Here is an 11776-nt window from a genome sequence, read left to right on the forward strand (position 1 = left end):
TCCGTTACAGTACATATAGCTTGTGTGTTTGGGAACATCGTCCAGTTGCCTGACCCATTTTGGCCCAGCTTCAGCTGTTGGACAGATGGCCTCATGTCACACTAGAATATTCTGGTCCTCAGTGCATGTCCTCAATATATATATATATATATATATATATATATATATATATATATATATATATATATATATATATATATATATATATATATATATATATATATAAAACAACTAAACAACTAGTAGCTCAGTGTTCCAACATCCGCAAACGGCAACTGCTATCACAACTTGAGATTGACGAGATACAACACAAATGCTACGGCAAAAAGGAGGAACCTGGATGTCAGAACTGTGGGGACTTAACTACAAGTCCCCACCCAGTCAGGGGATACACGGCCCCATTGAGCGAATCAGAGCTGAACGAGACGGCTGCTGACCTGAGAGAGAAAATCATGACCCGAATGACAACCAGACCTCCTCGGCGCCAATTACAACGGCTGAGTGAAGTACCATCAGAGATCATTGAGAATGTGAATGCAGCATTGAGAACAATCCCTACCAACACCATAACAGAAACCAATGAGCTGATCTACAACTCAGCATCAGTGATCCTTGAGACACTTGGCTATAAGAGCAGCCATGAGACCCAATACCCACCATGGAAAAGACGGTTAGAGGCTAAAATCAAGGTATCAAGGAGGGAAGTGAGCCAACTGTCAGAGCTCCACAAGGGTACAATGAAAAGACCAGTACCCAGAAAGTACAGGCAGATGCCCATACCTGAAGCACTCGAAACTGCCAAACAGAGGCTCCAAGCCTTGGCCAGCCGCCTAAAGAGATACACAAGGGAGAATGAATCCAGAAGGATTAACCGGCTCTTCTCCACTCAACCAGCTAAGGTGTACTCTCAATGGCAGGGTAATAACAACAGAGTAGACCCACCAAGGCTGGAGACTGAACAATACTGGAAAGGCATATGGGAAAGGGAGGCGTCCCACAACAGCAATGCACAGTGGTTGATCTCTCTACGAGAGGACCATAATAACCTCCTCCCTGAGCAAGCCTTGGTAACCATCACTGTGACAGATGTCCAAGAAAGAGTCTCAGGTATGAAAAACTGGACAGCACCAGGGCCTGACATGATCCATGCCTACTGGCTAAAGAAACTCACTGCCCTCCATGAGCGACTGGCAGACCAAATGAACCAGCTGCTACAAAGTGGGACTCACCCTGAATGGTTAACTGAAGGGCTGACAATCCTAATCCAGAAGGATCCATCAAAGGGTCCAGTCCCACCCAACTACCGACCAATAACCTGCCTCTCCACAACATGGAAGCTCATGTCAGGCATCATAGCGGCCAAGATAAGCAAACACATGGATAAATACATGAGCACGGCACAGAAAGGTATCGGTGTAAATAGCTGAGGAGCCAAACACCAACTCCTCGTAGACCGCACAGTTGCCCGAGACTGCAAAACCCGACACACCAACCTGTGCATGGCTTGGATTGATTACAAGAAAGCCTATGACTCAATGCCGCATACTTGGATCATTGAATGCTTAGAGATGTATAACATCAACAGGACTCTGAGAGCCTTCATTGCAAACTCGATGAAGCTGTGGAAAACCACCCTTGAAGCCAACTGCAAACCACTTGCACAAGTGTCCATCAAATGTGGCATATACCAAGGAGATGCTCTGTCCCCGCTACTGTTCTGCATAGGCCTGAACCCCCTCAGCCAAATTATCAACAAGACTGGCTACGGATACCGACTCAAAAATGGGGCCAACATCAGCCACCTTCTCTACATGGATGACATCAAGCTGTATGCCAAGAGTGAGCGAGACATCGACTCACTGATCCACACCACCAGGATCTACAGCACGGACATTGGGATGTCATTCGGACTAGAGAAGTGTGGTCGGCTGATCACAAAGAGGGGGAAGGTCATCCGCACAGAAGGGGTCTCACTCCCAGAAGGAACAATAGCAGACATAGAGGACAGTTACAAGTACCTAGGTATACCACAAGCAAATGGCAACCTCAATGAGGTCACAAGGAAAGGAGCCACAGCTAAATACCTCCAACGAATAAGGCAAGTCCTGAGAAGCCAGCTCAATGGCAAGAACAAAATCCGCGCAATAAACAGCTATGCCCTGCCAGTAATCAGATACCCTGCTGGAATAATTAGCTGGCCAAAGGAGGAGATAAAAGCCACTGATATTAAGACTAGAAAACTACTAACAATGCATGGAGGATTCCATCCCAAATCCAGCACCCTGAGACTGTACACGAGCCGCAAGGAAGGAGGCAGAGGACTAGTGAGTGTGAGAACCACAGTCCAGGACGAAACAACTAAGATCCATAAATACATCAGGGACAAAGCCCCAACAGACAATGTGCTCAGTGAATATCTCAGACAACAGGGAACGGAGGTTGAGGTGCCAGAGATACCATCATGGCAGGACAAGCCCCTACATGGGATGTACCACCAGCAAATAACCCTTGTGGCTGATATCAGTAAATCCTACCAATGGCTGGAAAAAGCTGGACTCAAGGACAGCACAGAGGCCCTCATCCTGGCCGCCCAGGAACAGGCCCTAAACACCAGAGCAATAGAGGCCCAGATATACCACACCAGACAAGACCCAAGGTGTAGGTTGTGCAAGGAGGCCCCTGAGACAGTCCAGCACATAACAGCAGGGTGCTAGATACTGGCAGGGAAAGCGTACATGGAACGACATAACCAAGTTACAGGCATAGTGTACAGAAACATCTGTGCAGAATATGGACTGGAAACCCCGAGATCAAAGTGGGAAACACCCCCAAAGGTGGCGGAGAACGCCAGAGCTAAGATCCTGTGGGACTTCCAGATCCAGACAGACAAAATGGTAATGGCGAACCAACCAGACATTGTCGTAGTGGATAAACAACAGAGGAAAGCCGTTGTGATAGATGTAGCAATACCAAGCGACTACAACATCAGGAAAAAGGAGCACGAGAAACTAGAGAAATACCAGGGCCTCAGGGAGGAACTGGAGAGGGCCTGGAAGGTGAAGACCACAGTGGTGCCTGTGGTCATCGGGGCCCTCGGGGCAGTCACCCCCAAACTGGACCAATGGCTACAACAGATCCCAGGAACAACATCAGACATCTCAGTCCAGAAATGTGCAATCCTTGGCACAGCCAAGATACTGCGCAGAACCCTCAAGCTCCCAGGCCTCTGGTAGAGGACCCGAGCTCAGAGGATAAGAACCACCCGCGGTGGGTGAGAAGGGAATTTTTTTTTTTTTTATATATATATATATATATATATATATATATATATATATATATATATATATATATATATATATATATATATATATATATGTATCTTCAATTTGACTTATAATCATAAAGTAATTTATTTTCTGTATGTCCATTGTCTTGCCATTTCCATTTAGAGCCACATAAATCAGCCACAAACCCAAACCAAGCACAATGGAAGACCGTTTGGCCCTTCCCATTAGCAACACTTGACCTTAAATAACCCCGTCCCCCTTCAGACAGACTCAGAACACAAAATGAAATACGCCCCCTTGTGGCGATAAACAAAAAAAGATAAACGGCTTCTACAAACACAAGAGGTGCTTGTGAGCTGGCTGGACTAAGTGAAAAGTGAAAACTTTGTAAGGGAAAACTTTTATTTTGAAGGGCCAGGCCGGAGGCAGGTGTGTGATGAAACGCACAGGCCCGTCCCCGTCGCTGCGGCTCTCGCTGTGTTGGGTTACAGGGGTGTGGCGCCACCATCAGCCATCATTTCCTAATTCACCCGCATCGCTGAAGGAGGAAGCGCAGCCATGGCGCAGGGTCTCAAGGAGAGATTTGACAAGTTCCTTCATGAGAAGAACCTCATGACAGATGCTCTAGCGAAAGTCGAAGCCAGAACTGGAGTAAACCGGACGTATATCGCTGTCGGTGAGTGATTTTAAGAGGTGCAAGCGTGGAGGAAAAAGACAGAATGGAAACGGGACGTCATCGTGGTTTTGTTACATATTTCATTGTCTTCTCGTGTATTTAGCACAATAGAGTCGTTACAGTCGCGATACCTCTGTCCAATAATGTTAATTTTGTGAGGAAGAGTGTTTGTGGTGTGATGTCTTCTTTCTCCTCTTCCTCCCCGATAGGAGTCGCAGCGGTGGTCGCAGTTTACCTCGTCATTGGTTACGGAGCCTCCCTGCTGTGTAACCTCATCGGCTTTCTGTATCCAGCCTATATATCGTAAGAATTTGATTATCTAACTACCGTTCTGGCCAGCAGCCCCTCCCAGTATAAACACACCCTGTAAACCCTGAATAAATAGTGCCACCATACGTCATCATATTTCCAGCGCGTTTCTAGACTTTTGGCTCCTCTCTGAGCCCGTTATTCTGAGCGTGACTCCACAAAAACAAAACGACGTACAGTATGTACGACGGCTTATTCTGGCCATAGTGGATAGAAAATGACGCAGCAGATTTCCGCCAAAAAATCTGGGAAATTATCTACATGACCGTAGATGGATATCTAGAGCATTTCTGATATTAATCTTGTTTTTGTTGTTGTTTTTCAAGCATATTTTTGACCTTTCAAGCTCAGAAACGTCCTTTTTTTCTAGAAACTATCAGAGATTATTCTAAAAAGTTGTGAGTTTATTGGTGAAAATTTACTCTTTTTTTTCTACTTAAAATCAGGCCGATTTATTGGCCTGATTTTATCACAAATATAACAATATATCACACTACGTCACAATAGTGTGATACACAATAGGCTGTTATAAGAGGAGCAGAGATGGAGGGAAATTTGTGCAAAAAGTTAAATTTCTTAGCATCTCCAATGTTTCACCTGACAAAATGTTCAAACTTCAATGTATGTATGCAAGTTTTCTAAAAGCCGCCATACTTTTCAGGAAAGTATGGGGTGTGCAATCTCATGTTGCAAAGTCTCCTAAACATGAAAAGTAGTGATTTCCAAACTTTGAATTTTTCACAGTATTTTATTTTTTTCTATACAACTATAAACACAAAATATGCAAACACAGAGGTCAAATTTCTATAGAAAAGAGAGCTGTGAAACAGATGTACATGTGAAACATACAATATATGATAGTGTAATATATATTCTAAATGTTGATGGTTTTTCTGTAGATTCTTTTTCTGTATTCTCAGCAATGAAAACAGGATATGGGTCGCTCGTTCTGCAGAAACCTGTGTTTTATCTAGCTGGGTTTACTAAACGGGTTCAACAGAGTCGGCCTTTTGTGTAAAAGTCACCAAATGTTTGTGGTCCCCTATAATATGAGGCTGAATTAAAGGGGCAGTATTATGTAAAATTGACTTTTTTAGATATACTTCATGTGATGATGTTTTTCTCTCATCAAAACCATACCTGGTGTGTTGCCTTGATTCTTTCATGCATGTTTGAGAAATCCTTTAATCTCCATGACAACTGCATCAGTCTCCAACCTTGAGCAGAAAAATCAAGTTTGTGTCATTTTTGTGTTGCGGTCAAAGCTCACACATAATTCCTTTTAGCGTCGCAAATGGTCCCCGGGTCACACTTTGGAGACCCCTGTTTTAAAATATTCCAAACAAAGTGTCTTTTATTTTGAAACAGTGTAAGAACAACAACAAAAAAAAAGTCTGAAAAAAAAGCATTGTACCCAAGTATAGTCTTGAAAACACATAAGGAACAAAATATCTAAACAAGTTTCCTTTTGGTTGATATTGCAAAACTTAACTTAAATCTTTTGTTTTGAAAGGCTGTGTAGCTTTTGTGGCTTTAAACAGATTTTTATTCGCTGGACTGAAGGAATATGCAAGATTGTGAAGGTCAAATGTTTTTGTATAGAACATTTCAAAGTGTTGTGCATCATAACAAAATCATACAGACATCAATTATGAAACAAGCAATTACATTTTGTCAAATGCCATCATCAAAGTCATCAAGCAAATACATGTCAAATATCTTGATCAGTGTTTCACTTACTACTGATCAAAGGCAACTCTAAACAGGTGGGATTTTAGCCCTGATTTACATGAACAGTGTTTCAGCTGAGAGGTCTGGAAGGTTGATACAACAACAGCAGACCTTTAAACCATTCAGTGATTTATAAACTAACAGTATTTTTAAAGTATATTCTCTCAGTGGAAGGACTGTAACTGGCTGATGTTCTCTATCTTCCTGGCTTTAGTCAGAACTCCAGCAGCAGCGTTTTGGATCAGGTGCAGCTGGAGGATTGATTTGTTAGAAGACACTGTTGCAGTAATCAATGTGACTAAAGATAAACACATGGATGAGTTTCTCTAGATCTTGCTGAGAGTCCTTCATCCTGGAAATGATGATGATGATAGAAGGCTTCAGGTGATAGAAGGCCGACTTTGTAACGTATCTTTATGTGACTCTGAAGGTTAAGGTCACTGACCCCTGTACTAGATTGACCTCAACTCTGTTATGAACAGAACAACTATCAAAAGGCTGCAGTTGAGGTGCACCTGACTGAGAGGTGTTATTATTAATATTAAAAGTTGTTCCCAATTATTATCTGAGCTTTTTTTATATATAATAATTGCTTCATCTAGTCAAAAAGATTCTAATAAATTCTTCTTATATATTTATGCTCATGAAATCTATTAAATGTAGTCTCAGTTCTGTGATGTGGAAATATTACAAAGATTTATCTTCAGCTTAAGCCAAACACATTTCCAGTGATCTTTGCCTGAAATATCAGGTGAATATGGATGTGTCAGGACTTGTTTCTGAGACATTCAGGTTCAATGTGGCAATGTTGTTTTTTGAGGAAGGGCGCGGGCCCTACCGGTCATACGAGTTCCTCAGTTCATGGTAAACTAGAACCAAATCACGCCTGGCATCCTCATCCTATTTTTGTCACTTCAGTTCTGTTCAGGTTTTATTCATATCCCATGGGGTAATTGGTTTGCATCAAGCATAAGAAATACAAAAGATAGAAAAAAAACATCCACTAAAGACACCGCATTCATTCTGTTAGTACCTCACAACTACACATATTAGGAGAATTACCTCATGCCGTTGTGCATAAAAGTACATTGAGCTCTCAAGATAACATGAATATAAAAAATGTAATTCAGAAGCCTAATAAGTGGTCTGGGTATTGCAGTCTAAACCAGGGAGAATTAGCTCATAATGGCTCCAGGAATGAAAGAAACCCCACTGAGCCAGGTTCTGATCCTAGGCGTCCTAAAGCGGCGGCCAGATGGAACAAGGTCAAACTCTCTGTAGAGTGTATGTTCAGGATGTTTGAGAATCAGTTTGGTCCAGGTCTGACATGCTTGGAGTTTATATGATGGAGTTGGACTTGCTTCACTCCAACTACATTGTTTGCCAGATTAGTGAGCCTCATCAACCTCTTTTTGCTTTACGAGGTAAGAAAAGGAAACAACACCACACAATTCACTGGGAAAATAAAAAGGCCTTATTGATGCTGTCAACTTTCTGTTATGCAAACATGTAAACAGAGAGCAGGCAAGGAGAGCATTCATTCAGTATAGTGACATACACTGCCTGGCCAAAAAAAAAGTCGCCACCAAAAAATGGTCACACTCTCTAATATTTTGTTGGACCGCCTTTAGCTTTGATTACAGCCTGCATTCGCTGTGGCATTGTTTCAATAAGCTTCTGCAGTGTCACAAGATTTATTTCCATCCAGTGTTGCATTAATCTTTCACCAAGATCTTGTATTGATGATGGGAGAGTCTGACCACTGCGCAAAGCCTTCTCCAGCACATCCCAAAGATTCTCAATGGGGTTAAGGTCTGGACTCTGTGGTGGCCAATCCATGTGTGAAAAAGATGTCTCATGCTCCCTGAACCACTTTCACAATGTGAGCCCCATGAATCCTGGCATTGTCATCTTGGAATATGCCCGTTCCATTTGGGAAGACAAAATCCATTGATGGAATAACCTGGTCATTCAGTATATTCAGGTAGTCAGCTGACCTCATTCTTTGGGCACACAATGTTGCTGAACCTAGACCTGACCAACTGCAGCAACCCCAGATCATAGCACTGCCCCCACAGGCTTGTACAGTAGGCACTAGGCATGATGGGTGCATCACTTCACCTGCCTCTCTTCTTACCCTGATGCGCCCATCACTCTGGAACAGGGTAAATCTAGACTCATCAGACCACATGACGCTCTTCCATTCCTCCAGAGTCCAATCTTTATGCTCCCTAGCAAACTGAAGCCTTTTTTCTGGTTAGCCTTACTGATTAGAGGTTTTCTTACGGCTACACAGCTGTTCAATCCCAACCCCTTGAGTTCCCTTCGCATTGTGTGTGTGGAAATGCTTTTGCGTTCACAATTAAACATACTCCTGAGTTCTGCTGTTGTTTTTCTTCGATCTGATTTGACCAAACGTTTAAGTAATCGCCGATCACGATCATTCAGGATTGTTTTCCGACCACATTTCTTCCTGGAAGACGATGGTTCCCCACCATCCTTCCAGTTTTTAATGATGCGTTGGACAGTTCTTAACCCAATTCTAGTAGTTTCTTCAATCTCCTTAGATGTTTTCTCTGCTTGATGCATGCCAATGATTTGACCCTTCTTAAACAGACTAATATCTTTTCCACGACCACAGGATGTGTCTTTTGCCATGGTTGTTTAAGAAATGAGGAGTTACTCATTGCATCAGCTGGGGTTAAATAACTTGTTGCCAGCTGAAAGATAATCGCCTATGCAGTACTTATCCAATAGGAGGCTTGTACCTATTTGCTTAGTTAAATCCAGGTGGTGACTTTTTTTTGGCCAGGCAGTATACTAACGTAGCCATGGAGGAGATGCAAAGATCCACAGCTATTTGTTAATCTGGTTGTTATGGAAGAGTGTCTAGATTAAATCCATAAGTATTGCTCTTTGAGGTTTACAACGAGCCATGCAGGAGACACTGCAAGCAGGAGGAAGGAGTCCAATGTGTGGCCCAGTTAAAGTGCGGACCAGAGTCCACATGACAGTTTAAGATGAAATTTGGAAAATGATCATCACAGATGTTCTCTATCCAAATTGATGCAGCTTGAGCCATTTCGCAAAGAAGAATTGGGGTAAAACAAAATCCTGAATGTCCAAAACTGATAAAGAAATGCTCTGAAAGATGTGTAGCTGTAATTCCCACAAGAATTTTCCCCATTAAGAGTTGACTCAACTGATGTTTTGTATAAATTTATTCCATATTTTCCAAATTTATATTTATTAAAAGAAAAATACTAATCACTTTCTAACTGCTTTTATGTACAATTATGCACCATTTTCTCTTGGTCTATCACATAAAATCCTAAGAAAATATATTAAAGTTTGAGGTTGCACATTGAAAAATGTATAAAAGTTCAGTAGATCTGAATTATTTCTCAAGCCACTGCACCTATTGCATTTATATTCATATTTGTATATGCACATATAGCAATTGCAGACACTGTGCTAAACAAGAGACACAGGTTTCTTGTAAGTGATTCAAGAAACCTGATGCTCCTGGGTAAAGAATTGGTAAGAAAACAGAGTAATATGTTTTGATATGTAATGGAGGTTAACTGACCACAAATGTCACTGTGGTGGAGAGAAACAACTAGAAGAATGTAGTCACAAGTTGTTGGTCAGGCAACAGGCTGTAGCTAATGAACATTTCAAAAGGAGCTCTGACAAATATAATACCAGGAATACTTGATTATTCAACATAATTATGCACATAAGCTTTTTGACAAATGACTATCAGTTAGTAGAATATACACCAAAGGCTCTTTCAGATCATAGTTCTGCAGTAAACATAAAACCATGAACCTCTCTTCACATGATGTGAGCCGGTCCATCAGACCACTGAGCCTGTGTTCTTTCAGAGGGCGATGTCGAGATTACGGAACCAAAAAGGCGTGGCTTTACCAGAGCTGGGGTGGGAAATGTTGGGTACTAAATTTCACCAAGGGTTTTTAAAGGATTTTGTAAAAAAAAATAATTTATTCTGTTCTACCTTGTTTCATTGTTTCTTTTAAAATGTTGCGGATGAAAAGAATCAAAGTAATAATAATCAAAATGCACCTTGAAAAAAAAATGTGGCTGTCTTCTTTGGACACCGCTGGTCTTTATTATGCCTGCATAGTTGAAACTGTTTTAATAATGCAGGCTTTCAAATCCATTCAGTGCTTGAAATTTTAATTTTATGCAAATCTGTTTATTGATCTAAAATACAATTTAAATAAGGAGAATCAAACAGATGAGAGAACATTTTGATCTCAGGAATTGCTTGTTGACGTCTCTTGGCAGGATCAAGGCGATTGAAAGTGCGACGAAAGACGATGACACTAAGTGGCTGACCTACTGGGTGGTCTACGGATTATTCAGTGTGGCAGAGTTCTTTGCTGATATCTTCCTCTCCTGGTTCCCTTTCTACTATATTGGAAAGGTCATTGAATGCCTCCCATTCTTTTGTCTTTTTAGTTACCATCAATACGTCCCGTCTACTGGTTGATAAGGCAACCTCTGTCTCTGTTCGCAGTGTGTCTTCTTGGTGTGGTGCATGGCTCCCACTCCTTCTAACGGCTCAATCCTGATCTACCAACGGGTCATTCGACCGTTCTTCCTCAAGAATGAGGGCAAGATTGACGACGCAGTGAAAAACATCAAGGACAAGGCGTCAGAGGCAGCTGACAAATTCAAAGACGAGGGTAAGTACGGAATACTGTTGCTGCTTATTAAACCCTAGATAACTCAATTGGCTTTTTACTCGTTTCTTCTGGGGTTTTTTTTTATCATTCCTCAAGTATTAGTTTTTTTGCATCATAACTGCAGTATAAAAACACCATCTTCTCTATCACATAATCAAACACTTAAATCCTGTACTATAGCTGTCTGGCCATAGTAAGATCTGATAAACACAGGGTTTCATGTACCTGGTGCTAATGTCACTGAGTGTTTGGTTGCTTGATGGTCATGAGAACCAGCAGTACTTTCACTTCATTTTCTAAAATATCGATACAGTTCTCTGCTGGTGTCTTAATACCCATTGGACTGTTCTACATTTTGTGATGTTACAACCACACAATGTATTTGACTGGGATTCTATAGCTGCGTTTCCATTACAAATGTATGGAAATCTTTGTCAATCTGCTAATGTGAAAACAAAACCTAATTTTTCAATGTGAGTGTTTCAATTAAACAAGAAATAACATTAAAATCACACGTGAACAAGCGTATTCACGTGATAAGTCATTAAAAAACTGCAACAGATGTAAACAGTTACATGAAATGTATTCATAATTTAGCCATGTGCTAGCATTTTTACAGATTGTCTTGTTCTGTCACAGCATGGTGAAGGTTTGAACACATATGTAAAAAAAATAATAATAAAACCTACTTCAAGTTGTTGCTCTATTATTGAATTGAGCTAAAAATCATTATCAATATGAACTCCCTTGATAAGAACTGTGTTGTTTAAATCATTATATTTCCAATTCCTCCCCAGCTAAGAAAGTCACAGCGAACATCATCTTCGAAGAGAAGAAAAACTTCTAAGACTGATGCCTTCGCACACCGCCGGCTCCGGACCCGACTGTGGTACAGAAGCTAAATGTTTTTAGGTCATCACAACTGTTGGCTTGAGCTACATGCTGGATGTGTCTCATTTAAATCAGTCTTGCATTTATTAAAGTTGTTTCACATATCTATTAACCTGTATATGTATTCATCGGCGTGTGCTTCATGACCCAAATAAAAGAGACACATTGAA

General features: G+C 41.3%; 2 protein-coding genes across 2 annotated transcripts; both read left to right on the forward strand.

Annotated features, from left to right (window-relative positions):
* Positions 1-235: 235 nt before the first annotated feature.
* On the forward strand, positions 236-1453 carry LOC116724756 (uncharacterized). Its single transcript, XM_032570484.1, has 2 exons — positions 236-393; positions 456-1453. Exon 2 carries the CDS (start codon positions 462-464, stop codon positions 1425-1427), a length of 966 nt encoding a protein of 321 aa, XP_032426375.1. The 5' UTR covers positions 236-393; positions 456-461; the 3' UTR covers positions 1428-1453.
* A 2320-nt stretch (positions 1454-3773) lies between these two features.
* On the forward strand, positions 3774-11776 carry reep5 (receptor accessory protein 5). Its single transcript, XM_032570496.1, has 5 exons — positions 3774-3963; positions 4173-4266; positions 10315-10453; positions 10547-10715; positions 11513-11776. The coding sequence occupies exons 1-5, from the start codon at positions 3846-3848 to the stop codon at positions 11560-11562; spliced, it is 570 nt and encodes a 189-aa protein (XP_032426387.1). The 5' UTR covers positions 3774-3845; the 3' UTR covers positions 11563-11776.

This window comes from Xiphophorus hellerii, chromosome 8, assembly GCF_003331165.1.
Source record: "Xiphophorus hellerii strain 12219 chromosome 8, Xiphophorus_hellerii-4.1, whole genome shotgun sequence".
NCBI lineage: Eukaryota > Metazoa > Chordata > Actinopteri > Cyprinodontiformes > Poeciliidae > Xiphophorus > Xiphophorus hellerii.

Bases quoted from the DNA above. Each gene is read 5' to 3' on its own strand.
- LOC116724756 (XM_032570484.1), top strand. From the start codon at position 462: ATGACAACCAGACCTCCTCGGCGCCAATTACAACGGCTGAGTGAAGTA.
- reep5 (XM_032570496.1), top strand. From the start codon at position 3,846: ATGGCGCAGGGTCTCAAGGAGAGATTTGACAAGTTCCTTCATGAGAAG. The intron at 10,454-10,546 runs GTCATTGAATGC...CTCTGTTCGCAG, and splicing joins CTTTCTACTATATTGGAAAG to TGTGTCTTCTTGGTGTGGTG. The intron at 10,716-11,512 runs GTAAGTACGGAA...ATTCCTCCCCAG, and splicing joins TGACAAATTCAAAGACGAGG to CTAAGAAAGTCACAGCGAAC.